At 58.9% G+C, this 24,829-nt stretch overlaps 2 protein-coding genes across 2 annotated transcripts in view; one reads left to right on the top strand and one right to left on the bottom strand.

The window, feature by feature from the left end:
- Positions 1–3,118: 3,118 nt before the first annotated feature.
- On the bottom strand, positions 3,119–7,443 carry EMP3 (epithelial membrane protein 3 (MAM blood group)). Its single transcript, XM_034072401.1, has 5 exons — positions 7,395–7,443; positions 6,855–6,940; positions 4,942–5,044; positions 4,115–4,255; positions 3,119–3,273 (listed from the first exon to the last, which is right to left on the bottom strand). Exons 2-5 carry the CDS (start codon positions 6,930–6,932, stop codon positions 3,119–3,121), a joined length of 477 nt encoding a protein of 158 aa, XP_033928292.1. The 5' UTR covers positions 6,933–6,940; positions 7,395–7,443.
- A 414-nt stretch (positions 7,444–7,857) lies between these two features.
- LOC117437753 (protein kinase C gamma type-like) overlaps positions 7,858–24,829 on the top strand; it is a 34,010-nt gene continuing 17,038 nt past the window's right edge. The window contains exons 1-13 of the mRNA XM_034072365.1: positions 7,858–7,902; positions 9,068–9,094; positions 9,835–9,948; positions 10,312–10,379; positions 11,169–11,326; positions 12,210–12,287; positions 12,820–12,902; positions 13,822–13,969; positions 14,626–14,777; positions 20,747–20,907; positions 22,152–22,183; positions 23,798–23,880; positions 24,588–24,699. Coding sequence (XP_033928256.1) covers positions 7,858–7,902; positions 9,068–9,094; positions 9,835–9,948; positions 10,312–10,379; positions 11,169–11,326; positions 12,210–12,287; positions 12,820–12,902; positions 13,822–13,969; positions 14,626–14,777; positions 20,747–20,907; positions 22,152–22,183; positions 23,798–23,880; positions 24,588–24,699 — 1,261 coding nt within the window. The remainder of the gene's footprint in view (positions 7,903–9,067; positions 9,095–9,834; positions 9,949–10,311; positions 10,380–11,168; positions 11,327–12,209; positions 12,288–12,819; positions 12,903–13,821; positions 13,970–14,625; positions 14,778–20,746; positions 20,908–22,151; positions 22,184–23,797; positions 23,881–24,587; positions 24,700–24,829) is intronic.

The raw sequence follows: 24,829 nt of genomic DNA, 5'->3' as shown, positions 1-24,829 counted from the left end.
ATGCTATTGGGTACCATTGGGATGCTATGGGGTGCTATGGGATGCTATGGGGGTGCTATGGGATGTCATGGGGGTGCTATGGAGTGTCATTGAGGTGCTGTTGGGTATCATTGGGGAGCTATGGGATGCTATGAGATGTTATTGGGGTTCTATTGGGTATCATTGGGATGCTATGGGGTGTCATAGGGGTGCTATGGAGTGTCATTGGGATGCTATTGGGTATCATTGGGGAGCAATGGGATGCTATGGGGCGTCATTGGGGTGCTATTGGGTATTATTGGGATGCTATGGGATGTTATGGGATTTCATTGGGGTGCTGTTGGCTATCATTGGGATGCTATGGGGTGCCATGGGGGTGCTATTGGATATCACTGGGGCTCTATGGGATGCTAAGGGATGTCACTGGGGTGATACTGGCTATCATTGGAGTGCTATGGGATGTTATGGGATGTCATTGGGATGCTATGGGATGCTGTGAGATGTCATTGGGGTGCTATTGGGTATCATTGAGATGCTGTGGGATGCTATGGGATGCTATGGGGTGTCATTGGGGTCCCTATGGGTCTCTATGTGTCCCTATGGGTCCCTATGGGTCTCTATGGGTCTCTATGGGTCTCTATGGGTCTCTATGGGTCTCTATGGGTCTCTATGGGTCTCTATGGGTCCCTATGGGTCTCTATGGGTCTCTATGGTTCCCTATGGGTCTCTATGGGTCTCTATGGGTCCCTATGGGTCCCTATGGGTCTCTATGGGTCTCTATGGGTCTCTATGGGTCTCTATGGGTCCCTATGGGTCCCTATGGGTCCCTATGGGTCCCTATGGGTCCCTATGGGTCTCTATGGGTCTCCGCTATGGGTCCCCCCGCTCACCTCTCACGCTCCCCACCGCATCCCGCAGCTGCCGCCGGTCACTGGGACACCGGCCCCGGCGCCAGCCCCGCCCCTCCCCTGGCCCCGCCCCCTCCCCGTGGCCCCGCCCCCTCCGGACCCGTCCAATGCCCGGAGCGGGGGGGGCAGGACCCGGACCCCCCCCCCCCCCCCGAGCCGCGGTCCCCCCTTTGCCCTTCCCGCCCTTGTGCCTGATTGGCCCCCCCCGCAGGGGGGCGTGGCTTGAAGGGAGGGGGCGTGGTCTGGGTGGGGATGGGGCGGGGTCAATGGGGGGGGGGCCGGGACCCCAAATACCCCCAAAACACCTCAAATAGCCCCAAATCACCCCAAATACCTGCAAATAGACCCAAATAAACCACAAATACCCCAAAACACCTCAAATATGTCAAATACCCCCAAATACACCAACAATGCCCAAATACACCCAAAACACCCCAAATACACCCAAATATTCACAAATAGACCCAAATAAGCCTCAAGCACCCCAAATACCCCTAAAACACCTCAAATATCTCAAATACACCCAAATAACCCCAAATACCCCAAACAAGCCCAAATACACCAAAAACACCCCAAATATATCCAAAACACCCCAAATACACCCAAATACCCCCAAAAGACCTCAAATACAACCCGATAACCCCATATCCCCTTTTGCACCCCCTGCACCCCCAAATACTGCTCATTCCCCAGCCCTGTACCCCCCAACCCCCCTAACCCCTACACTGCCCCTCACAGCACCCCATAGCACCCACATAGCACTCCACAGCACCCCATAGCACCCTATAGCACCCTATAGCACCCACATAGCACCCCACATTGCACCCCATAGCACCCACACTGCCCCCCCATAGCACCCCATAGCACCCACATAGCACCCCACAGCACCCCATATCACCCCATAGCACCCACATTGCACCCCATAGCACCCCATAGCACCCCACAGCACCCCATAGCACCCCATAGCACCCCATAGCACCCACATTGCACCCCATAGCACCCCATATCACCCCATAGCACCCACATTGCACCCACACTGCCTCCCACAGCACCCCATATCACCCCATAGCACCCACATAGCACCCCATAACACCCCATAGCACCCCATAGCACCCACATTGCACCCCATAGCACCCCATAGCACCCATATTGCACCCTACAGCACCCCATAGCACCCACATTGCACCCCATGGCACCCCACAGCACCCTGGGGGCCATGCAGAGGGTCTGACCCCCAAATTACCCACAATGCACCAGGCGCTCAGGTTTTATTGCTCCGCATGGAGGTGGGAACAGCCAATGAGATCACACCCAGCCTATGACATCACTGCCAGGGGAGGGTGACGTCACACTGACATGATGACGTCATCGGTGACATCATTGGCTGTGCTGGTGTTACTGGGGGGGCTGTTGGCCCTGCTGGTGCTGGTGGTGATGTCACTGATGACGTCATCGGCCACGTTGCCGCTGCTGTGATGTCATTGGCTGTTCCTGTCCTGCTAATGATGTCATTGGCAATGCTATTGGTTGCACGGAAGCTGTTGATGATGTCACTTCCTGTGTTGCTGCATTGGTGACGTCATTGGCTGTGTTGACGCCATTGATGACGTCATTGGCTGTGCTGGTGCCAAGGGTGATGCTATTGATGATGTCATCAACCATGGTGATGCTATTGATGACGTCATCGAGCACGTCATTGTCATCATTGGTGATGTCATTGATCGTGCTGCTCTTACTGTTGACGTCATTGGCTGTGCTGACGTCACCGATGACATCATTGTCCACATCACTGACCACATTAACACCATTGATGCTGTGCCACTGGTGACGTCATGGACCATGTGACGTCACCGATGACATCATTGACATCACTGACATCACTGACCACATTCACACCACTGATGCTGTGCCACCGGTGACGTCATGGACCACGTGACGCCACCGATGACATCATTATCCACATCATTGAACACATTAACACCACTGATGCTGTGCCATGTGACGCCACTGATGACATCACAGCACAATGATGTCACTGACCACGCTGACGTCACCGATGACATCACTGACATCACTGACCACATTCACACTGATGCTGTGCAATTGATGACGTCACCGATGACATCACCGCGATGACGTCACCGCCGCTCAGACGCCGTCGGGGGTCGGTGGTGCGGGCGGGGCAGGGGGCGTGGCTCGGGGGGCGGGGCTGGGGGCGTGGCTCTGCCGGGTCACGCCCCCTTGCGCAGGCGCAGGTACGCGCAGCCGCTGCCCAGCGCCAGCGCCGCCGCCGCCCACGTGATCCCGAAGCAGTGACCGTAGCCGCCCGGCAGGGGGCGCTCGCCCCGCCCCGCGTACAGCCCCGCCCCCAGGGCGGCGGCCACAGCTGGGGGAGGGGCGTTAGGGGGCGGGGCCAAGGGGGGAGGGGACATGGGAGCAAGGGGGGGGTGGGGACATTGGGGTCAATGGGGGGGGAGGGGACATTGGGATCAATGGGGGGATTCTATTGGGATTAGTGTGGGGGGGGGAAGGTTCCATTGGGATCAATGGGGTTGGGAGGGGCCATTGGGATCAATGGGGGGGGGAGGGGCCATTGGGATCAATGGGGGTGGGAGGGGACATTGGGGTCAATGGGGGGGGTGGGAGGGGACATTGGGAGCAATGGGGGCTGGGGCCATTGGGATCAATGGGGAGGGGTGGGAGGGCCCATTGGGATCAATGGCGGGGTGGGAGGTTCTATTGGGTTCAATGGGGGGGGGGGGTGGGAGGGTCCATTGGGTTCAATGGTGGTGGGAGGGTCCACTGGGATCAATGGGGAGGGTGGGAGGGCCCACTGAGATCAATGGGAGGGGTGGGAGGTTTTATTGGGTTCAATGGGGGAGTTGGAAGGTTCCATTGGCTCAATGGGGAGGTTGGGAGGGTCCATTGGGTTCAATGGGGAGGTTGGGAGGATCCATTGGCTCAATGAGGGGGTTGGGAGGTTCCATTGGGTTCAATGAGGGGGTTGGGAGGTTCCATTGTGTTCAATGGGGGGGTTGGCAGGTTCCATTGGGTTCAATGGGGGGGTGGAAGGTTCCATTGGGTTCAATGGGGGGTTGGGAGGTTCCATTGGGTTCAATGGGGGGTTGGGAGGTTCCATTGGGTTCAATGGGGGGGTTGGGAGGTTCCATTGGTTACAATGGGGGGGTTGGAAGGTTCCATTGGTTACAATGGGGGTTCCCACTGACCTGCCAGCAGCTGTGTCCCCCCCGCGGGGGTGAAGAGGCTCCCTCGGGCCCCCCCCCGGAGCTGCCATAGGAAGAGCCCAAAGGAGGCAGCTGAGAGCAGCAGAGCTGCAGGCAGCAGAGCCCGGGTGGCGCGAAGGCAGGCTGGGAAACACGTGACACACACGTGACATGGGTGACACATGTATGACATGTGTATGACACACATGTGACATGGATGACACATGCATGATACACATGACATGTATGATAAGCATGTATGCCATGTATGGTACAGGTATGACACATGCATTATACACATGCTTCATGCATGGCACATACATGGCATATGCATGGTACATGTATGACACATGCATGATGCTCATATGACATGTATGACATGTCTGGTATATACATGGTGAATGTATGACATATGTATGCTACACATCACATGTATGATACACATGGACACCATATATGGTACAGGTATGGCACATGCATGACACATGCATGATCCACATGCTACATGTATGACACATGCATGATACTCATACAACATGCATTACACACATATGACATGCACAATACACATGACATGTATTATCCACATGACACATGACACATGTATGATACCCATGACACATGCATGACACACGTATGACACATACATGACACATGGCTACTGCACATGCCACCCCACGAGCCCTCCGTGCCCCCCCATGGGGGCTGTGCGCCCCCCACATCACCCACCCATGCCCCCCCCATCTCCCATGGGTACCCCCGCCCCCTCCTGTCCCCATGCCCCCCCCAGCCCCATAGGCCCCATAGGCCCCATAGGCCCCATGTCTCACGGCTGTCCCCGGTGCTGGTGCAGGCCCACCCATGGGTGCTGTTCATGTACTCGCAGTCGTACCAGAGGTTCAGGGTCCCCCCGTCCGGCAGCACCCACCAGGCCTGGGGGGGGCACGGGGGGAGTGTGGGCACTGGGACCCATAGACACCCAGAGACCCCATAGAAACCCCATAGACACCCTATAGACACCCATAGAGACCCCATAGACACCCATAGACATCCATAGACACCTACAGACCCCCATAGACACCCTATAGACACCTATAGACCCCCATAGACACCCTAGAGACACCCATAGAGACCCCATAGACCCCCACAGACACCCTATAGAAACTCATAGAGACCCCATAGATACGCCATAGACCCCCATAGACACCCCATAGACACCCTCTAGACACGCATAGAGACCCCATAGATACCACATAGACTCCCACAGACACCAATAGAGACCCCATAGACCCCCATGGACCCCCACAGAAACCATCTAGACACCCACAGAGACCCCATAGATACCATAGACTCCCACAGACACCAATAGAGACCCCATAGACTCCCACAGACACCAATAGAGATCCCATAGACCCCCGCAGACAACCTATAGAAACTCATAGAGACCCCATAGATACCCCATAGACCCCCATAGATACCCACAGACACCCCATACCCCTCCGTGGGTCCCGCTATGGGTCCACCCCTCTCCCATATCCTCTTCTATGGGTCCAGCCTCCCCATACCCCCATCTATGTGATCCTCTTTGGGTCCCACCCCCCTCTATGGGTCCCGCTATAGGTCTCTATGGATCTCTATGGATCCCTATGGGTCTCTATGGGTCCCTATGGGTCTCTATGGTCTCTATGGGTCCCTATGGGTCTCTATAGATCTCTATGGTCCCTATGGGTCCCTATGGGTCTCTATGGGTCTCTATGGGTCCCTATGGGTCTCTATGGGTCTCTATGGGTCCCTATGGGTCCCTATGGGTCTCTATGGGTCTCTATGGGTCCCTATGGGTCTCTATGAGTCTCTATAGGTCTCTATGGGTCCCTATGGGTCTCTATAGATCTCTATGGTCCCTATGGGTCCCTATGGGTCTCTATGGGTCTCTATGGGTCCCTATGGGTCTCTATAGATCTCTATGGTCCCTATGGGTCCCTATGGGTCTCTATGGGTCTCTATGGGTCCCTATGGGTCTCTATGGTCTCTATGGGTCCCTATGGGTCTCTATAGATCTCTATGGTCCCTATGGGTCCCTATGGGTCTCTATGGGTCTCTATGGGTCCCTATGGGTCTCTATAGATCTCTATGGTCCCTATGGGTCCCTATGGGTCTCTATGGGTCTCTATGGGTCCCTATGGGTCTCTATAGATCTCTATGGTCCCTATGGGTCCCTATGGGTCTCTATGGGTCTCTATGGGTCCCTATGGGTCTCTATGGTCTCTATGGGTCCCTATGGGTCTCTATAGATCTCTATGGTCCCTATGGGTCCCTATGGGTCTCTATGGGTCTCTATGGGTCCCTATGGGTCTCTATGGTCTCTATGGGTCCCTATGGGTCTCTATAGATCTCTATGCTCCCTATGGTTCTCTATGGGTCCCTATGGATCTCTATGGGTCCCTATGGGTCCCTATGGGTCTCTATGGGTCTCTATGGGTCCCTATGGGTCTCTATGAGTCTCTATAGGTCCCTATGGTCTCTATGGGTCCCTATGGGTCTCTATAGATCTCTATGGTCTCTATGGGTCCCTATGGGTCTCTATGGGTCTCTATGGGTCCCTATGGGTCCCTATGGGTCTCTATGGGTCTCTATGGGTCCCTATGGGTCTCTATGAGTCTCTATAGGTCCCTATGGTTCTCTATGGGTCCCTATGGATCTCTATGGGTCCCTATGGGTCTCTATGGGTCCCTATGGGTCTCACCTTGCCCAGGGTGGCAATGAAGAGCAGGAGGAGGCCGAGGCTGTGGAGCCCAGTGAGCGCGAACAGGAGGAAGCTCATGGCAGGAACTGGGGGGGGGGGGGAGGGAGGAGGGGGCGGGGTCAGGGGGACCCTCGTGACCCCCATCCCCCCCCCCCATCCCCCCCATCCCCCTCCCCCCTTTGTCCGCTCCCCTCCCCCCTCAATCCCTTCCAGATGTGGGGCAGGAAACAGCTGTGGGGGGGGGGAGGGGGGAGGGGGGAGGGGTCAGGGGGACCCTCGTGACCCCCATCCCCCCCTATCCCCCCCCCCATCCCCCTCCCCCCCCTTTACCCGCTCCCCTCCCCCCTTAATCACTTCCAGATGTGGGGCAGGAAACAGCTGTGGGGGGGGGGGGAGGGGGAAGGGACCCACCCCTCCCCCCATCCCCCTCTGCCCCCTCCCCCCCTCCCCCCCTTTGCCCCCTCCCCCTCCCCCCCCCCTTTGCCCCCTCCCCCCCCGTTTCCCCCTCCCCCCCCCCCGTTTCCCCCTCCCCCCTCTCACCCTCTCGACCGTCCGGACGCTCCCAAAACCGTTTTAGGTCCCGATCCCCCCTCCCCTCCCCCTCCCCCACCCCGACCACACCCAGAGGCCCCTCCCCCCCCCGCGCGAGGCTCAATGGGTGGGACCAATGGGCAGAGGGGGGGGAGGGGCCTCTGCTTCCTGCCCCTTCCCCCACCCAGAGGCTCCTCCCCCTCCCCAGCCTCAACCGCAGGCTCTGATTGGCTGCCAGCAAGGGACCCACTGGATCCACGGATCCCATTGGCTGCGGGCCTGAGCCAGGGAGGACACACACACACACAGATCGCGCCCTGATTGGTCGGTTTGTTTAGTGCTGGGCGCTGATTGGTTGCAGCATCAAGGGGGGGGGGGGGAATCCGATCCTCACCTCTGATTGGCTGCAGGCCAGGGCCCCTCCCGGCCTCTGATTGGACAAGGAGGGGGCTCGTCCCCCCCTCCCGTTGCCATGGTGACACCCCCATCGGACCACGTGACCAAGGGTTTAGAAGGGGTATGAATGGAGGAGTCACGTGGTGCACCACGGCCCCGCCCCCCCGCGGCACCATGGCAACGGCGGCGTGGTCACGTGATCTCCGTTGCCTCTCCGTCCATCCACGTGTGGGTCCTATGGGGGGGACTTGGGGGGCACAGGAGGGTCCTGGGGTCACGTGGGGGGCACTTGTGGGGCTGGAGTCCCCTGGGGGGGGTGGGGGCACTTGGGGGTCAGCAGTGGGGCAGAGGGAGGGGGTTGGGGGGGCAGAAGGAGGGGATGGGGGGGGGGCAGAAGGAGGGGATGGGGGGGTTATGGGGCAGGTGTGGGGCTGGGGGGGCACTTGGGGGGCAGCAGTGGGGCAGAGGGAGGGGGATGGGGGGGCAGAAGGAGGGGGTTGGGGGGGTTATGGGGCAGTTGTGGGGCTGGGGGGGGCACTTAGGGGGCGGTTGTGGGGCTGGAGCCACCTTGGGGGGGTGGGGACACTTGGGGGGCAGCAGTGGGGCAGAGGGAGGGGGTTGGGGGGGCAGAAGGAGGGGGTTGGGGGGGCAGAAGGAGGGGGATGGGGGGGGCAGAAGGAGGGGATTGGGGGGGTTATGGGGCAGTTGTGGGGCTGGGGGGGCACTTAGGGGGCACTTGTGGGGCTGGAGCCACCTTGGGGGGTTGGGGGCACTTGGGGGGCAGCAGTGGGGCAGAGGGAGGGGGTTGGGGGGGCAGAAGGAGGGGATGGGGGGGCAGCAGGGGGCTGTGGGGGGGGTTATGGGGCAGTTGTGGGGCTGGGGGGGCACTTAGGGGGCGGTTGTGGGGCTGGAGCCACCTTGGGGGGGGTGGGGGCACTTGGGGGGCAGCAGTGGGGCAGAAGGAGGGGGTTGGGGGGGGCAGAAGGAGGGGATGGGGGGGGCAGAAGGAGGGGATTGGGGGGGGTTATGGGGCAGTTGTGGGGCTGGGGGGGGCACTTAGGGGGCGGTTGTGGGGCTGGAGGGGGTGCGCAGCCCCCCCCGTGTTGCCTTGTATTGGTTATCCCCAACAGAGCAGCAGCAGAGGCTGAGGTGTGGGGGGATGTGGGGCAGGAGGGGGTTCTATGGGGCAGGAGGGGGTTCTATGGGGCAGGAGGGGGCTCTCTGTGGGGGTCCCGGGCCCCACACTTGGGGGTCTCGGTGTGACCCCCCCCGTTCTCTGCCCATAGATGGCGCTGGAGGATGAGCTGCAGCGGGTGAGGAGCCCAGCGCCCATGGGGGGGTCCAGGGGGTCCTATGGGGGATGTCTGGGTCCATGGGGTCTATGGGGGGTCAATGAGTGCTATGGGTGGTCTATGGGGCGGTTATGTGTGTCCATGGGGGGGGCCATGGGTGCCTATGTCTATGGGTGCTATGGGTGTCTATGGGGTGTTATGTGTATTTATGGGTCTCTGTGGGGCACTGTGGGTCTCTATGGGGCACTATGGTCTCTATGGGTCTCTATGGTCTCTATGGTTCTCTATGGGTCTCTATGAGTCGCTATGGGTCCCTATGGGTCTCTATGGTCTCTATGGGTCCTTATGGGTCTCTATGGGCTCTATGGGTCTCCATGGGTCTCTATGGTCTCTATGGTCTCTATGGGTCTCTATAGGTCTCTATGGTTCTCTATGTGTCCCTATGGGTCTCTATGAGTCTCTATGTTCCCTATGGGTCTCTATGGTCTCTATGGTCTCTATGGTCCCTATGGGTCTCTATGGGTTCTTATGTGTCTCTATGTGTCTCTATGGTCTCTATGGGTCCCTATGGGTCCCTATGGGTCCCTATGGTTCTCTATGGTCCCTATGGGTCTCTATGAGTCCCTATGGGTCCCTATGGGTCTCTATGGTCTCTATGGTCTCTATGGGTCTCTATGGGTCCCTCTGGTCTCTATGGGTCTCTATGTTCCCTATGGTTCCCTATGTGTCTCTATGTGTCCCTATGGGTCTCTATGGGTCAGGCAGGTGCAGCTCTCTGGTCCTGGCTCAGCATCACCTCAGGTCAGCGCCAGGACCTGGAGCAGCTCCGGGGGCAGCGGCAGCGGCTGCAGCGGCTCCTGCGGGCACGGGAGAGGGTGAGAGCCTGGGGGCATCAACGGAGGGATCTGATTGGCTGGGAGCAGGATCCTGCCTTAATGAGGAGATCTGATTGGCTGGGAGCAGGATCCTCCCTTCATGGTGTGATCTGATTGGCTGGGAGCAGGATCCTGCTTTCATGGTGTGATCTGATTGGCTGAGAGTGGGATCCAATGGCAATAAGAGCTGACTGGCTGGGAGGAGGATCCCCTCAGGGGGTGGAGGGCTCTGATTGGCCGGGCTGTGGATCCTGCCATGATGGAGGGCTCTGATTGGCTGGGCTGTGGATCCTGCCATGATGGAGGGCTCTGATTGGCCGGGCTGTGGATCCTGCCATGATGGAGGGCTCTGATTGGCTGCAGGAGCTGGAGGAAACCCAACGGGAGATCGAGGAGGTTCTGGAGCAGGAGGCGGCTGCAGAGAACAACAGGCAGAGACCCAATACCCCAATACCCATACCCCATATACCCCATACACCCCATTTATACCCCATATTCCCCCTAAACATCCCATATGTACCCCATATACCCCCTATATACCCCCTATCCCCCCTTATATATCCATATCCCCCTCCTATACACCCCATACACCCCCTATACTGGATACACTCCTTATGCTCCCTATATACCCCATACACCCACATACACCCCATATCCCCCCCATACACCTCATACACCCCCTATATACTCCATATCCCCCCTTATATACCCCATATCCCCCACAATATGTACCCCATACACCCCATTTATACCCCATATCCCCCTATACACCCTGTATGTACCCCATACACCCCCTATACACTCCATTTATACCCCATATCCCCCCTATACACCCCATATATACCCCATATCACTCTCTATACACCCCATATGTACCCCCTACACCCCATACACCCCCTATAAACCCCATATCCCCCTATATACACCCCCTATACACCCCCTATAACCTCCATATGTACCCCATGTGTACTCCCTATGTACCCCATATGTACCCTATATATACCCCATACACCCCATACACCCCCTATACACCCGCTATGTACCCCCTATGTACCCCATATGTACCGCATATGTACCCCATATGTACCCCATACACACCCCATACACCCCATATACACCCCCTATGTACCCCCTATGTACCCCATATGTACCCCATACACACCCCATACACCCCATATACACCCCCTATGTACCCCCTATATACCCCATCCCCCCCCCAGGTCTCAGGCTCAGTCTCTCCAGTCCCGGCTCCAGATCCGGCTCCATCAGCTCCAGGCTCAGGCTCAGGCTGAGGCTCAGGACAGGGGCAGGAGGCGGCAGCAGCAACGGGACCTGAGCCGCTTCCTGCGGGCCAAGGAGCGGAGCCGGAGACCCCCTGGTACCCACACAGTGGTACAGTCCGGGGGGGATAGAGGGACAGTGGGAGATACCATAGGGAGACAGTGGGGGGGCATAGAGAGACAGTGGGGGTACCATAGAGAGACAACGGAGATACCATAGAGAGACAGTGGGAGATACCATAGAGAGACAATGGGGGGCATAGGGAGACAGTGGGGGTACCATAGAGAGACTATGGGGGGGCATAGAGAGACAATGGGAGATACCATAGACAGACTATGGGGGTACCACAGAGAGACAATGGGGGGGCATAGAGAGACAATGGGGGTGCCATAGAGAGACAATGGGGGGGTCATAGAGAGATAATGGGGGGGTACCAGAGAGAGACAATGGGGGGGCATAGAGAGACAATGGGGGGTATCATAGAGAGACAATGGGGGTACCATAGAGAGACAATGGGAGATACCATAGAGAGACAATGGGGGGGGCATAGAGAGACTATGGGGGTATCATAGAGAGACAATGGGGGGGTCATAGAGAGACAATGGGAGATACCATAGAGAGACAGTGGGAGATACCATAGGGAGACAATGGGGGGGCATAGAGAGACAATGGGGGTTCCATAGAGAGATAATGGGAGATACCATAGAGAAACAATGGGGTGCATAGAGAGACAATGGGGGAACCATAGAGAGACAATGGGAGATACCATAGGGAGACAATGGGGGTGCCATAGAGAGACAATGGGAGATACCATAGAGAGACAAGGGGGGTATCATAGAGAGACAATGGGGGGGTCATAGAGAGACAATGGGGGTACCATAGAGCAGCAATAGGGGGGTATCATAGAGCAGGGATGGGGGGTCCCTGTTTTTGGGGTGTCTCTGGTATTGGGGGTGCTGATGGGAGCCCTCCCCCCCCAGCACGACCCTGGGTCCCCCCTGAAGCCCCCCCCGATGTGCTGGAGCCCCCCGAGGAGGAGCTGGAGGAGGAAGAGGAGGGTGAGGAGCAATGGGGGGGGATTGGGGTGCAGGGGGGGCCCCATTGATGTTGGGGGTCCCCAATGGGCTCTTTGGGGTGCAGGGGGAGCCCCATTGATGTTGGGGGTCCCCAATGGGCTCTTTGGGGTGCAGGGGGAGCCCCATTGACTTTCGGGGTCCCCAATGGGCTCTTTGGGGTGCAGGGGGGGTCCCATTGATGTTGTGGGTCCCCAATGGGCTCTTTGGGGTGCAGGGGGAGCCCCATTGACGTGGGGGTCCCCAATGGGCTCTTTGGGGTGCAGGGGGAGCCCCATTGACGTCGGGGGTCCCCAGTGGGCTCTTTGGGGTGCAGGGGGAGCCCCATTGATGTTGGGGGACCCCAATGGGCTCTTTGGGGTGCAGGGGGGGAACCCATTGACATTGGTGGTCCCCAATGGGCTCTTTGGGGTGCAGGGGGGTCCCCATTGACGTTGGGGGTCCCCAATAGGCTCTTTGGGGTGCAGGGGGGTCCCCATTGATGTTGGGGGTCCCCAATGGGCTCTTTGGGGTTCAGGGGGGGCCGAGACCTTCTCCCTGTTCCTGTTGGTGACTGAGCAGCATCAGCAGCTCCAGCGGCTGCAGCAGCGTCTCCTGCAGGTGGGACCCCCTATAGCACCCCATACATCACCCCACAGACCTCCTATAGCACCCCATACATCACCCCATAGACCTCCTATAGCACCCCATACATCACCCCATAGACCTCCTATAGCATCCCATACATCACCCCATAGACCTCCTATAGCATCCCATACATCACCCCATAGACCTCCTATAGCATCCCATACATCACCCCATAGACCTCCTATAGCACCCCATACATCACCCCATAGACCCCCTATAGCACCCCATACATCACCCCAGAGACCCCCTATATCACCCTATAGACCCTTTACATCACCCCATAGCCCCCCTGTATCACCCCATTGCCCCCCTATATCACTTCATAGCACCCATTATATCAACCCATGGCTCCCTATATCCCCCCCATTGCACTCCCTATATCATCCCATAGACCCCCTGTATCACCCTATACATCCGTTATATCACCCCATAGACCCGTATATCCCCCATAGGCCGCCTGTATCACTCCATTGCACCCATTATATCACCCCATATCCCTTATATCACCCCATAGCCCCCCTATATCACCCCATAGACACTCTATATCCCCCCTATATCACCCCATAGACACTCCATATCCCCTCTATATCCCCCCTATATCACCCCATAGACACTCTATATCCCCCCTATAGCACCCCATAGACACTCTATATCCCCCCATATCACCCCATAGACACTCTATATCCCCCCATAGCACCCCTATATCACCCCATAGACACTCTATATCCCCCTTATATCCCCCCTATGTCCCCCCTATATCACCCCATAGACACTCTATACCCCCCCATATCACCCCATAGCCCCCCTATATCACCCCATAGACACTCTATATCACCCTATATCCCCCCATATCCCCCCCCATTGCCCCCCATTGCCCCCCATCACCCCCCAGCTCCAGGCCGCAGTGGCCGCAGCAGAAGCAGCCCCCGGGGGGGGTCTCTCCCCACCCCCCCCCGCACTGGAGGTGCTGGAACAGGAGCAACTGGAGCTGCAGGATCAGGCCCAGGGTGTGCGGGAGCAGCTGCGGGAGCTCAGCAGGGGTATGGGGGGGTTATAGGGGCTCTATGGGGCTATAGGGGCTCTATGGGGCTCTGTGTGGGCTCTATAGGGGGTCTATGGGGGCTATGGGGCTATAGGGACTCTATGGGGGCTATGGGGTCTATAGGGGCTCTATGGGGGGCTATGGGGCTCTATGGGGTCTATGGGGCTCTATGGGGGTCTATGGGGGCTATAGGGGTCTACAGGGGCTATGGGGCTATAGAGGCTCTATAGGGCTATAGGGGCTATAGGGGCTCTATGGGGGGTCTATAAGGGCTCTATGGGGTCTGTAAGGGCTCTATGGGGGGCCTATAAGGGCTCTATGGGGGCTATAAGGGACTATGGGGTCCATAGGGGCTCTATGGGGTCTATAAGGGCTCTATGGGGTCTACATGGGCTCTATGGGGGGTCAGTAGGGGCTCTATGGGGGCTATAGGGCCTCTATGGGGGTCTATAGTAGCTCTATGGGGGGCGATAGTTCGTCTATGGGCTCTTTGGGCTCTATGGGGTCTATAGGGGCTCTATGGGGTCTATAAGGGCTCTATGGTCTCTATGGTCTCTATGGTCTCTATGGGCTCTATGGGCTCTATGAGGTCTCTATGGGGTCTATGGGGTCCATAGATGTTCTATGGGGGTTCCCCCCACCCCTTTCCCCCAGGCCTTGGGGAGCTGCTGTCCCTGGTGACCCTTGACCCCGCCTGTGACCCCGGCTTTGACCCCGACCTTGACCCCGCCCCCCTGCAGGCCCAGCTCCGGCGCCTGGAGGAGGGGGTCACGAGACTGATGCTGGAGAGGGGGGGGCCCCCCACAGTGAGGGTCATGGGGGGGTCATGGGGGTCATGGGGGGGTCATGGGGGTCATGGGGGGGTCATGGGAGGCAATGGGGGGGTCATGGGGGGGTCATGGGCGGTCAATGGTGGGGTCATGGGGGGGCAATTCGGGGGGGTCATGGGGAGGTCATGGGGGGTCAATAGGGGGTGATGGGGGTGCAATGGGGGGCAATGGGGGGGCAATAGGGGGTCATGAGGGGTCATAGGGGGCAGTGGGGGGGTCATGGGGGGGTCATGGGAGGGGCAATGGGGGGGTCATGGGGGGTAATGGGGGTAATTGGAAGCCATAGGGGGTAATAGGGGGTCTGGGGGGGGGGCAATGGAGGGGTTGGGGGGGTAATGGGGGACTATGGAGGGCAATGGGGGTTATAGGGGGTAATGGGGGAGGTCATAGGGGGGTCACATGGGGCAATGGGGGGTAATTGGAGGCCATAAGGATCAATGGGGGGGTCCTGGGGGGTCATTGGGGTCCCTGATGGGGTCCCCATTGCCCCCCCCCAGCCCCCACCCCCCGCCCCCCCCCGAGGGCTCCGTGCCCCTCCCCCGCGTCCTCCCAGCCCCAGGTGAGCCCCGGATGTTGATGGGGGGGGGAGTCAAGGGGGGGAATCCCCCTCCCCCCCCCATGGATCCCTCCCCTCCCCCCCCCAATTCCATAGGGATGAGGAGGAGCAAGAGGAGAGGCCCCTGAGCAGGGGGGAGCTGCGGGAGCGCATGCGCAGAGAGGTGATGGGGGGGGGGTCATCCATTGGGGGGGGATGGGGGGGCTCATCCATGGGGGGGGGATGGGGGGAGCTCATCCATTGGGGGGGGATGGGGGCTCATCCATGGGGGGGGGGATGGGGGGGGGGGTCATCCATGGGGGGGGGGGGTCATCCATGGGGGGGGATGGGGGGGACTCATCCATGGGGGGGGATGGGGGGGCTCATCCATGGGGGGGGATGGGGGGAGCTCATCCATGGGGGGGGGGGCTCATCCATGGGGGGGGGATGGGGGGGATGGGGGGGGGATGGGGGGGGGATGGGGGGGATGGGGGGGGCTCATTCATGGGGGGGGATGGGGGGCTCATCCATGGGGGGGTGGGGGGGGGTCCCGTACCGACTCCCCCCCTCGCCCCCCCCTTCCCCTCCATAGGTGCTGAGCCGCGAGGGGCCCCCCCCCACCCGCCCCCCCCCCTGCGGATGGGCCTTGGGGGGCTGTGAACCCCTCCCCCCCCCCCCCCCCACGTGTGTGTGTCCCCCCCCCCATGTGTCCCTCCCCTCCCCCCCCCGTGTGCTCCCCCCCCTCCCCCCCCCCCCCTACGGATGGATCTTGGGGGGCTCTGAACCCCTCCCCCCACCACGTGTGTGTCCCCCCCCCCATGTGTCCCTCCCCCCCCCCCGTGTGCTCCCCCCCCTGCCCCCCCTCCGGATGGATCTTGGGGGGCTCTGAACCCCTCCCCCCCCCCCACGTGTGTGTCCCCCCCCACGTGTGTGTCCCCCCCCAAGTGTGCTCCCCCCACCCCACGTGTGGGCCCCCCCCTCCCCTCCCACGTGACCCCCACCACGTGCATCCCCCCCCACGTGTTTCCCCCCCACGTGTGTGTCCCACCCCCTCCGGATGGGTCTTGGGGGGCTATGAACCCCTCCCCCCCCACGTGTCCCCCTCTCCCCCCCCTGTGGCCCCTCCCCTTCCCCCTCCCCCCCCCCCCGTTGCCAGGGAAACCCAATATTTGTCCCGTTTCGGTCTCGTTGCTCTGGTAACGCCCAAAACTTCCCCAAACAGCCCCAAAACTGCGGCCGGTGACGTCACCGCCCCGAGCTGGGGACCCCCCTGTGTGTGTGTGTGTGTCACACCCGGTCATCCCCCGTGACCCCATAGAGACCCCATAGAGACCCCATAGAGACCCCCATAAAGGGACCTGATCGTGCCCCATAGAGACCCCATAGACACCCCCATAAAGGGACCCTATAGTGCCCCATAGAGACCCCATAAAGGGCCCGATCCTGCCTCATAGAGACCCCATAAAGGGCCTGATCCTGCCCTATAGAGACCCCATAGAGACTCCATAAAGGGCCCAATCCTGCCCCATAGAGACCCCACAGAGACCCTATAGAGACCCCGATCCTGCCCCATAGAGACCCCATAGAGACCCCCATAAAGGGACCCGATCGTGCCCCATAGAGACCCCATAGACACCCCTATAAAGGGACCCTATAGTGGCCCATAGAGACCCCATAAAGGGCCCGATCCTGCCTCATGGAGACTCCATAAAGGGCCCGATCCTGCCCTATAGAGACCCCATAGAGACTCCATAAAGCACCTGATCCTGCCCTATAGAGACCCTATAGAGACTCCATAAAGGGCCCGATCCTGCCCCATAGAGACTCCATAAAGGGACCCAATCTTGCCCCATAGAGACCCCATAGACACCTCCATAAAGGGACCCAATCGTGCCCCACAGAGACCCCATAAAGGGCACGATTGGGTCCCTTTATGGAGGTGTCTATGGGGTCTCTATGGGGCACGATAGGGGTCCTTTATGGGAGTGTCTATGGGGTATCTGGGGGGCAGAATTGGGCCCTTTATGGAGTCTCTATTGGGCACGATCGTGTCCCTTTATGGGATCTCTATAGAGCACAATCGGGCCCCTTTATGGGGGTGTCTATGGGGTGTCTATAGGGCAGGATTGGGCCCCTTTATGGGGGTCTTTGGGGTGTCTATGGGGCAAGATCCGGGCCCCTTTATGGGGGTGTCTGTGGGGTGTCTATAGGATCTCTGTGGGGCAGGATCGGGCCCTTTATGGGTTCTCTATGAGGCAGGATCAGGGCTTTCATGGGGGTGTCTATGGGGCAGGATCTGGACCTTTATGAGGGTCTTTGGGGTGTCTATGGGGCAGGATCAGGCCCCTTTATGTGGGTCTCCATGGGGCAGGATCTGGGCCTTTATGGGGCTGTCTATGGGGCAGGATCAGGCCCTATATGTGGGTCTTTCAGGTGTCTATGGGTCAGGACCCAGTGCCTTACAAGCCCCATGGACCCTCTATGGGGCGCAATGAGCCCCAATGGGGGGGGAGGGGCTTGACATTAAAGGGACCTTTCCACTTCTTAAAGGAGCCGCTGCCCCTTTATGGGAGGGGGTCAATGGGCGGAGCCTCTCCCACTGCAGGCCACGCCCCCCGCGTCCTATTGGCTGGTTGGGGGAGGGGGCACGACACGAATGGGTCCTGAGTCCCGGGGGGGGGGGGGGGGGGGGGGGGCAGGGATGGGGGGAGGGGGGGGCAGGGATGGGGGGAGGGGCCCCGCCCCCCCCCCAGCGCCCCCATTTCTCCCAATCTGGGTCTCGCCCCCCCCGGGACCCGTCCCCGTTTCCCAGAAGCCTTTGGGGGGGTGGGAAGGGGGGGGGAGGGGGGGGTTGGGCTCCCATTACACCCCTCCCCCCCTCCGGACCCACAGCCCCCCCAATAGCGCCGCGGCCCCTTTAAGAGGAGCCCCGCCTCTCCCATCAGGCCACGCCCCCTCCGCCTAAGCCACGCCCCCAGCAGCCGCAGGGATGGGCGCGCCCCCATTGGCCACGCCCCCTCCGTAAGCCCCGCCCCTGCAGCCGCAGGGATCGGGCGCCTCCCATTGGTCAATGGCCTCGCCCAGGCCACGCCCCTCTCAGCTGCAGGGCTGGGGGCGCCCCTCAGGCCACGCCCCCTCCTCTGAGGCCACGCCCCCCTGGCCACGCCCCCCTGCCCGCGGTCCGGAGCTGCCGCTCGGTCCCTGGGTCCGTCCCCCCCCCCCCCGCACCGGTGGGTCCGTGCCTGGAGCTGCGCGACCGCGGGTCTGTGGGGGGCTATGGGGCGGATATGGGGCTATGGGGCAGCTATGGGGCTGTGGGGCCATCTATGGGGCTATATGGGGCCATTTATGGGTCTATATGGGGCCATTTATGGGTATCTATGGGGTCATTTATGGGGCTATGGGGCCATTTATAGGGCTATGGGGTCATTTATGGGGCTATGGGGCCATTTATGGGTATATATGGGGCCATCTGTGGTGCTATGGGGCCATCTATGGGGCTATAGGGCCATTTATGGGTATCTATGGGGCCATCTATGGGTCTATGGGGCCATTTATGGGTCTATATGGGGACATCTATGGGGCTATGTGGCCATTTATGGGGCTATGGGGCCATTTATGGGTCTATATGGGGTCATCCATGAGTATCTATGGGGCCATCTATGAGGCTATGGGGTCATCTATGGGGCTATGGGACCATCTATGGGTCTATATGGGGCCATCTATGGGGCTATGGGGCCATTTATGGGGCTATGGGGCCACCTATAGGTCTATATGGGGCCATTTATGGGTATCTATGGGGTCATCTATGGGGCTATGTGGCCATTTATGGGTATCTATGGGGCCATCCATGGGGCTATAGGGCCATTTATGAGTCTATATGGGGCCATCCATGGGTATCTATGGGGCCATCTATGAGGCTATGGGGCCATCAATGGGGCTCTCCATGAGGCCATCTATGGGTCAGTCTGTGGGTCTATAGGTCCATCTCTGGGTCGATTTATGGGGCCATCCATAGGGTGGTCTGTTGGTTTATGGGGCCATCTATGGGGCTGTGGGGATGTCTATGGGGCTTTCTGTCGGTGCATCCGTGGGTCTGTCCATGTGTCCGTGGGTGAGGGGGGGGTGGGCTTGGACCTGGCTGGGATTGGAAATGAGACATTCCCCCCCCCAGTGGTTCCGTGGGTCCATCCATGGGGCTGTGGGTTCATCAATGGGGCTGTGAGTGCATCAGTGGGGCTGTGGGTCCATCAATGGGGCTGTGGGTTCATCAATGGGGCTGTGAGTGCATCAGTGGGGCTGTGGGTCCATCCATGGGGCTGTGGGTGCATCAATGGGGCTGTGGGTTCATCAATGGGGCTGTGGGTGCATCAATGGGGCTGTGGGTTCACCAATGGGGCTATGGGTGTATCAATGGGGCTGTGGATCCATCCATGGGGCTGTGGGTTCATCAATGGGGCTGTGGGTTCATCAATGGGGCTGTGGGTTCATCAATGGGTCCATCCACGTGTCCATGGGTCCCTCTGTGTGTGCACACATGTGTCTGTGGGTCCATCCATGTGTCTGTGCATCCATCCCTGCATCCATGGCTCCATCCTTATGGCTCCATTCCCACACCCATGGCTTCATCCCTGCATCCATGGCTCCATCCCCATTGGTCCATCCCACCATCCATGGCTCCATCCCCGCATCCATTGGTCCATCCCCATGGCTCCAACCCCACGTCCATGGCTCCATCCCCATTGGTCCATGTGCTGGGCTCCATCCCCATCGCTCCATCCCCATTGGCCCATCCCCATTGCTCCGTCCCCACTGCTCCATCCCCATCCTCAAACCCCATTGCCCCATCCCCATCCCCGATCCCCATTGGTCCATCCCCATCCCCATCCTGGATCCCCATTGGTTCATCCCCACTGCCCCATCCCCATCCTTGATCCCCATTGGCCCATCCCGTGTCCATCCTTGATCCCCATTGGTCCATCCTGTGTCCACCCTCGATCCCCATTGCCCCATCCCCACCCTCGATCCCCATTGGCCCATCCCGTGTCCATCCTCGATCCCCATTGGCCCATCCTGTGTCCATCCTCGATCCCCATTGCCCCATCCCCATCCTCGATCCCCATTGGCCCATCCCGTGTCCACCCTCGATCCCCATTGGCCCATCCCGTGTCCACCCTCGATCCCCATTGGTCCATCCCGTGTCCACCCTCGATCCCCATTGGCCCATCCCGTGTCCACCCTCGATCCCCATTGGTCCACCCCCATCCCCATCCTCGATCCCCATTGGCCCATCCCGTGTCCACCCTCGATCCCCATTGGCCCATCCCGTGTCCACCCTCGATCCCCATTGGCCCATCCCGTGTCCACCCTCGATCCCCATTGGCCCATCCCTGTGTCCATCCCCCCCCAGCAGCCAATGGCGCTGCCGGAGGGGGAGCGCGCGGCACGGCCGCTGTTCTGCCGGCGGGGGGCGCTGCGGCACAAGGTGGTGCACGAGGTCAAGAGCCACAGGTTCACGGCCAGGTTCTTCAAACAGCCAACGTTCTGCAGCCATTGTACCGACTTCATATGGTGAGGACCTATAGAGACCTATAGATACCTATAGATACCTATAGAGAGACCATAGAGAGCCATAGAGCCCACGTTCTGCAGCCATTGTACTGACTTCATATGGTGAGGACCTATAGAGAGCCTATAGAGACATATAGAGATCCATACAGACCTATAGGAACCCATAGAGAGACCCATAGAGCCCACGTTCTGCAGCCATTGTACCGACTTCATATGGTGAGGACCTATAGAGACCTATAGAGATCTATAGATACCTATAGAGATACATAGAGATCCATAGAGACCCATAGAGCCCACGTTCTGCAGCCACTGCACTGACTTCATATGGTGAGGACCTATAGAGAGCCTATAGATACCTATAGAGATACATAGAGATCCATACAGACCCATAGAGCCCACGTTCTGCAGCCATTGTACCGACTTCATATGGTGAGAGCATATAGAGAGCCCATAGAGATACATAGGGACCTATAGATACCTATAGAGAGACCCATAGAGCCCACGTTCTGCAGCCATTGTACCGACTTCATATGGTGAGGACCTATAGAGAGCCTATAGAGACCCATAGAGATCTATAGATACCTATAGAGATCCATACAGACCCATAGAGCCCACATTCTGCAGCCATTGTACCGACTTCATATGGTGAGGACCTATAGAGAGCCTATAGATACCTATAGAGATCCATACAGACCTATAGAGATCCATAGAGACCCATAGAGCCCACGTTCTGCAGCCACTGTACGGACTTCATATGGTGAGAGCATATAGAGACATATAGGGACGTATAGATACCTATAGAGAGACCCACAGAGCCCACATTCTGCAGCCACTGCACTGACTTCATATGGTGAGGGCACGTAGAGAGCCATAGGGGCCTATAGAGACCCATAGAAACCATAGAGAGACCATAGAGAGACCCTAGAGACCATAGAGAGACCATAAAGACCTTAGAGACCCATAGAGACCCATAGAGACCATAGAGACCCATAGAGACCATAGGGACCCATAGAGACCATAGAGACCATAGAGAGACCATAGAGACCTTAGAGACCCATAGAGACCATAGCGCCCTGTAGGGACCCATAGGAGCCCATAGCGCCAGGACCCCGTGGACCCCCATGGCAGGGCCTTAGGGACCCACAGCGCACAGCACCAGGGGCAAGTGGGCCCCATAGACCCCAATGTGGGGGTCATGGGGACCCCATTGCCCCCCATGGGTGACAGGACCTTCTCCTCCCCAGGGGCATCGGGAAGCAGGGACTGCAGTGCATGGGTGAGCCCCCCCCATGGGACCCCCAATGGGACCCCCCCTATAAGACCCCCCCTATGGGACCCCCATTATGGGACCCCCCCCCATAGCCCCCATAGGACCCCAATGGGACCGCCCCATGGGAACCCCCCTATGTGACCCCCATTATGGGATCCCCATTATGGGACCCCCCCCATAGCCCCCATAGGACCCCAATGGGACCGCCCCATGGGAACCCCCCTGTAGGACCCCCCCTATAGGACCCCCATTATGGGACCCCCCCATAGCCCCCATAGGACCCCAATGGGACCCCCTCTTCCCCCCCCCCATGGTCCCCAGAGCACGTTGGGGGGGTCCTATGGAGGGGGGGGGAGTGGGCGTGGCCTGAGCGCTGATTGGCTGGAGGGGGGCAGCGGTTGCCATGGAGCGTTGCTGGGCAGCCGGGGCCGTTGCTAAGCAACAGGTGGGGGTGATGGGGCTCTTATGGGGGGGTATTGGGGGGGCCTGGGGTTATTATGGGGTGTATGGGGGGTATTGGGGGGGTCCTGGGGTTATTATGGGGTGTATGGGGGGTATTAGGGGGGTCCTGGGGTTATTATGGGGTGTATGGGGGGTATTTATTGGGGTACTGAGGTTATTATGGGGTGTATGGGGGGTATTGGGGGTGTCCTGGGGTTATTATGGGGTGTATGGAGGGTATTGAGGGGGTCCTGGGGTTATTATGGGGTGTATGGGGGGTATTGGGGGTGTCCTGGGGTTATTATGGGGTGTATGGGGGGTATTGAGGGGGTCCTGGGGTTATTATGGGGTGTATGGAGGGTATTGGGGGTGTCCTGGGGTTATTATGGGGTGTATGGGGGGTATTAGGGGGTTCTGGGGTTATTATGGGGTGTATGGGGGGTATTGGGGGGGTCCTGGGGTTATTATGGGGTGTATGGGGGGTATTGGGGGTGTCCTGGGGTTATTATGGGGTGTATGGGGGGTATTGGGGGTGTCCTGGGGTTATTATGGGATGTATGGGGGTATTGGGGGGGGTCCTGGGGTTATTATGGGGTGTATGGGGGGTATTTATTGGGGTCCTGGGGTTATTATGGGCTGTATGGGGGGTATTTATTGTGGTACTGAGGTTATTATGGGATGTATGCGGGGTGCTTAGGGGGATCCTGGGGTTATTATGGGGTGTATGGGGGGTATTGGGGGGTCCTGGGGTTATTATGGGGTGTATGGGGGGTATTAGGGGGGTCCTGGAGTTATTATGGGGTGTATGGGGGGTATTTATTGGGATCCTGGGGTTATTATGGGGTGTATGGGGGGGTATTAGGGGGGTCCTGGGGTTATTACGGGGTGTATGGGGGGTACTGGGGGGGTCCTGGGGTTATTATGGTGTGTATGGAAGGTATTTAGGGGGTCCTGGAGTTATTATGGGGTGTATGGGGGGTATTTATTGTGGTACTGAGATTATTATGGGATGTATGGGGGGTACTTAGGGGGATCATGGGGTTATTATGGGATGCATGGGGGGTACTTAGGGGGATCCTGGGGTTATTATGGGATGTATGGGTGGTACTTAGGGGGGTCCTGTGGTTATTATGGGATGCATGGGGGGTACTTAGGCCCCCCCCCTTTGCCCCCCCATAGTGTGCAGCTTCGTGGTACACAAGCGCTGCCATGAGTTCGTCACCTTCGAGTGCCCTGGGGCCGGGAAGGGGCCACAGACGGACGTGAGTGCATGGGGGGGCCATGGGGGTACCTGTATGGGGGATACAGGGTCCTATGGGGGGTATTTGTGGTCTATGGGGGGGCAGTTGGTGTCTATGGGGGGTAATTGGATTCCTATGGGGGTAATTGGTGTCTATGGTGGTAATTGGGTTCCTATGGGGGGTAATTGGGTTCCTATGGGGTGTAATTGGTGTCTACGGTGGTTATTGGGTTCCTATGGATGGTAATTGGGTTCCTATGGGGGGTAACTGGGTTCTATGGGGGGTAATTGGTGTCTCTGGGGGTAAACGTGTTCCTATGCGCGGTAATTGGGTTCCTATGAGGGTAATCAGTGCCTATGTGGGGTAACTGGGTTCCTATGAGGGGTAACTGGGTTCCTATGGGGGGTAACTGGGTTCCTATGAGGGGTAACTGGGTTCCTATGGGGGGTAACTGGGTTCCTATGAGGGGTAACTGGGTTCCTATGTGGGGTAATTGGGTTCCTATGGGGGGTAACTGGGTTCCTATGTGGGGTAACTGGGTTCCTATGGGGGGTAACTGGGTTCCTATGGGGGGTAACTGTGTTCCTATGGGGGGTAATTGGTGTCTATGTGGGGTAACTGGGTTCCTATGGGTGGTAACCGGGTTCCTATGTGGTGTAATTGGGTTCCTATGGGGGGTAACTGTGTTCCTATGGGGGTGGTTATGGAGCATCCCTGTGCATCCCCAGGACCCCCGGAACAAGCATCGCTTCCGGCTGCACAGCTACAGCAGCCCCACATTCTGTGACCACTGCGGCTCCCTGCTCTATGGGCTGGTGCACCAGGGCATGAAGTGCTCCTGTGAGGGCAATGGGGCAGGGGGGGCAATGGGGGGAATGGGGCAATGGGGGTAATGGGGGTAATGGGGGTAATGGGGGGAATGGGGGCAATGGGGGGCAATGGGGCAAGGGGGCAATGGGGGTAAAGGGGG

The sequence above is a fragment of the Melopsittacus undulatus genome, chromosome 27 (assembly GCF_012275295.1).
Source record: "Melopsittacus undulatus isolate bMelUnd1 chromosome 27, bMelUnd1.mat.Z, whole genome shotgun sequence".
NCBI lineage: Eukaryota > Metazoa > Chordata > Aves > Psittaciformes > Psittaculidae > Melopsittacus > Melopsittacus undulatus.
The sequence above is the reverse complement of the archived record's forward strand: the minus strand, read 5'-3'. Positions and strand labels throughout refer to the sequence as shown.